The sequence below is a fragment of the Alligator sinensis genome, unplaced genomic scaffold (assembly GCF_000455745.1).
Source record: "Alligator sinensis unplaced genomic scaffold, ASM45574v1 scaffold407_1, whole genome shotgun sequence".
In the NCBI taxonomy this organism is placed as follows: Eukaryota; Metazoa; Chordata; order Crocodylia; family Alligatoridae; genus Alligator; species Alligator sinensis.
The window spans coordinates 804,329-807,099 of NW_005842464.1; the positions used below are offsets into that span (position 1 = coordinate 804,329).

General features: G+C 65.9%; 1 protein-coding gene across 4 annotated transcripts in view; it reads left to right on the forward strand.

The window, feature by feature from the left end:
- Positions 1 to 229: 229 nt before the first annotated feature.
- ANPEP (alanyl aminopeptidase, membrane) overlaps positions 230 to 2,771 on the forward strand; it is a 10,570-nt gene continuing 8,028 nt past the window's right edge. Inside the window, exons 1-2 of one of the 4 annotated variants that reach the window (XM_014523268.2) lie at positions 230 to 619; positions 2,042 to 2,762. In XM_014523268.2, the coding sequence (XP_014378754.1) occupies positions 2,228 to 2,762 (535 nt within the window). In that variant the 5' untranslated portion in view covers positions 230 to 619; positions 2,042 to 2,227. Of the gene's footprint in view, positions 703 to 2,041; positions 2,763 to 2,771 lie in introns of all 4 variants that reach the window. The other 3 variants (XM_025212465.1, XM_025212466.1, XM_025212467.1) reach the window with 3 other exon arrangements.

The window sequence follows — 2,771 nt, forward strand, 5'->3', positions numbered from 1 at the left end:
GGAGCTGGTGTCCCTGTCCCGAGGCTCCGGGTTGGGCCCTGGGGCTGGAGCCGCGGGCCATGCTGTCGCCAACACAACTGCACGTCTGGGGCGGTGGCAGTTTCACTCGCGTCTTGCTCCCCTGCACAAATGTCTTCCAGATGTGCGGTTGGGCGCCTGCGGGGGCCGGGCCAGGCCTGGGCGGTGCCTTTCCTGCTCAGAGGGGCCGCGCTCCAGGGCACCGAGTCAGTCCAGTGCCCAGCGGTGACCAGCGGAGCCCAGCTCAGCCAGGACTGGGTGATGCAGCCCTGCACATGTGTGTGCCAGGCCTACCGCCCTGCCTGGGCCTCGAGGGCTGCGACCTTCCCCAGGGTGGTGCCCTGCCAGCCCTAGCATCCGGCCAGCAGTCTAGGGGTTAAGGTGACGGACGGGTTAAGGGTTCAGGTTACTTTTCCTGGAGCCCTCAGAAGAGGAAGCTCCCTGGAACAGCAGAGCCAGCGACGGAGGCACTCTCGGAGCCAGCGACACTCCCGGTGAGGCTGCTTCCAGACCAGACCAGAGCACCCGTGAGCAGGTGAGGCCACTCCCAGCTCAGACCAGGGCACCTGTGAGCAGTGCACCCAGAGCTGACCACACAGAGGTGAGTGGGAGCCTCCTGCTCCAGCTGCAGCCTGGCAGAGCTGCCCCTGGCACACGCCTGCAGTGCTCCGGCTCCAAGCTCCGGTGGGTAACAGGCGGCGTGTTTGGTGTGCGTGCCTCTGGCTTTGGGGTGGCTGCATGTGCCTGGGGTCCTGGGCACGGGGGGGCATGCATCTGTGCCCGTGTGCAGTCTGGGGAAAGCATGGCTTTCTGTGGTCAAGGTGCCTGTGGGTGGGAGGGGGCGTGTGTGCACACCTATGTGCCTATGGCTGAGGGATGTGTGTGCCCCCGTGTGTTTGCATGTGCGTGTGTGCCTGTGTCTATGAGGGGTGTGCGCCTATGGCTGAGATGTGCGCACGCATGTGTGTTTGCACGTGTACATAAGTTTGCACGTGTGCCTGTGGCTGAGGGATGTGTGTACCTGTGTGTGATTGCACATGTGTGTACCTGCGGCTGGGAGGAGGCATGTGCATGTGCACAGAGCTGTTGGGCATGCATTTGTTCTGGTGTGGGGCCGCGTGTGCCCCACGGTTTGCTCTGCACTCTGGCCATCTGGGCCTGCTTGGGTGTGGTTTGGGCACACCTGGGCTGTGGCGCATTCGTGTGAGCGTGTGTGCAGCGAGGGTGGCCAGCTGGTGCAGAGAGAGACAGGAGCTTGGTGCGTATCGGGGGCACCGTGGCTGTGGGAAGCAGGAAGGGGAGCGGGGGGCCCAGGGCACGGCCCCTCCACCTCCTCCTACCTGGGGTTGCTCCTGGCTGCGGATATGGCCGGGAGGGGGCCGTTTCCCCTGACAGCAGCAGGGGCTGGTGGAGCCATTTCCCCCGGATCTTGTGGTGCTTTGTTGTGCAAAGCCATCCCCCGCCCTGCTCCATGCACGGACAGGCCCCAGGGGTAGGCCCCGGGAGTGGCTCCTGCACCACACGTGGCTGGGAGCAGGGAGGGCTTCCCTGGCACCTGGCCCCCAGCGACCTGCAGCTTTCCCTGCCCGTGCGGGGCTGGAGCTGCCCCAGGCGCAAAGTCCAGGAGCACCAGGGACGTGGGGGCTGGGACAGGGGCCTTGTGCCGGGGAGAAGCGTGGAGTTTGCTCTGAGCAGCTGCCCAGCGCCGCCTCCACGCAGCCCAAATGGCCTCCAGCTGCGGGAAGTCGCAGACCGTCAGGACACGGCCGGGGCTGCTCTGAATTGCCCCACGGCCTGGGCGGGCACAGGGCCCTGGGCTGCAGCCTCTGGAGCTTCGGCCCGGCTGGTCCAGAGCGTTCGCTCTGGCTGGCTCCCTTGCTGCCTGGCTGGGCTCTGCAGGAGCTTGGTTGGGAATGGGTCAAGTGGGGCCACCCCCCACCAGCAGGGCCACAGGTGAATTCGTCTTGGCCCTGCTGGTAAACTGAGGCAGGGAGGAGCTGATCCTGCCTATTCTCTGCAACAGGTGCTGCCCGCCGAGGCCTCGCTGCCCACGTGCTGCTGCCAGGTGGAGGGGGGATGGCTCCCCAGCCTCCAGCCGCTTAATTACTCACCCATTAACCCAGGGCTCATAAACCTGCCCGGAGCCCGCAGATAAAAGCCAGCACCTGGGCCACAGCTGCCTCTTGCTTGTGCCCACGCCAGCTCTGCCATGGCCGCAGGGTTCTTCATCAGCAAGACGCTGGGCATCGTAGGCATTGTGTTGGGCATCGGCGCCGTGGCCACCATCATCGCCCTGTCCGTGGTGTACTCGGAGGAGAAGAACCGCAACACGGCTGCCGTCAGCGTGCCCAGCACCACCCCCTCCGGGGCTGCACCCTCCTCCGGAGCTGCGTCCACCACGCCACCCACCTCAGGCCCCAGCGGGCCCCCACAACCCTGGAACCGCTGGCGGCTGCCCGACTCGCTGAAGCCGCTGAACTACACGGTGACGCTCCACCCTTTCCTGGAGCCCAATGACCAGGGCCTCTACATCTTCAAGGGCAACAGCACCGTGATCTTCGAGTGCCGCGCCGCCACCAACCTCGTGCTGCTGCACAGCAAGAAGCTCAACTACACGAACCAGGGCAGCTTCCTCGCCTCCCTGCAGGGCCTCGAGGGCGCCCACACGCCCGCCATCAACCGGAGCTGGCTGGAGCCAGAAACCCAGTACCTGGTGCTGACGCTGATGGAGCCGCTGGTGGCAGGCCGCCGGG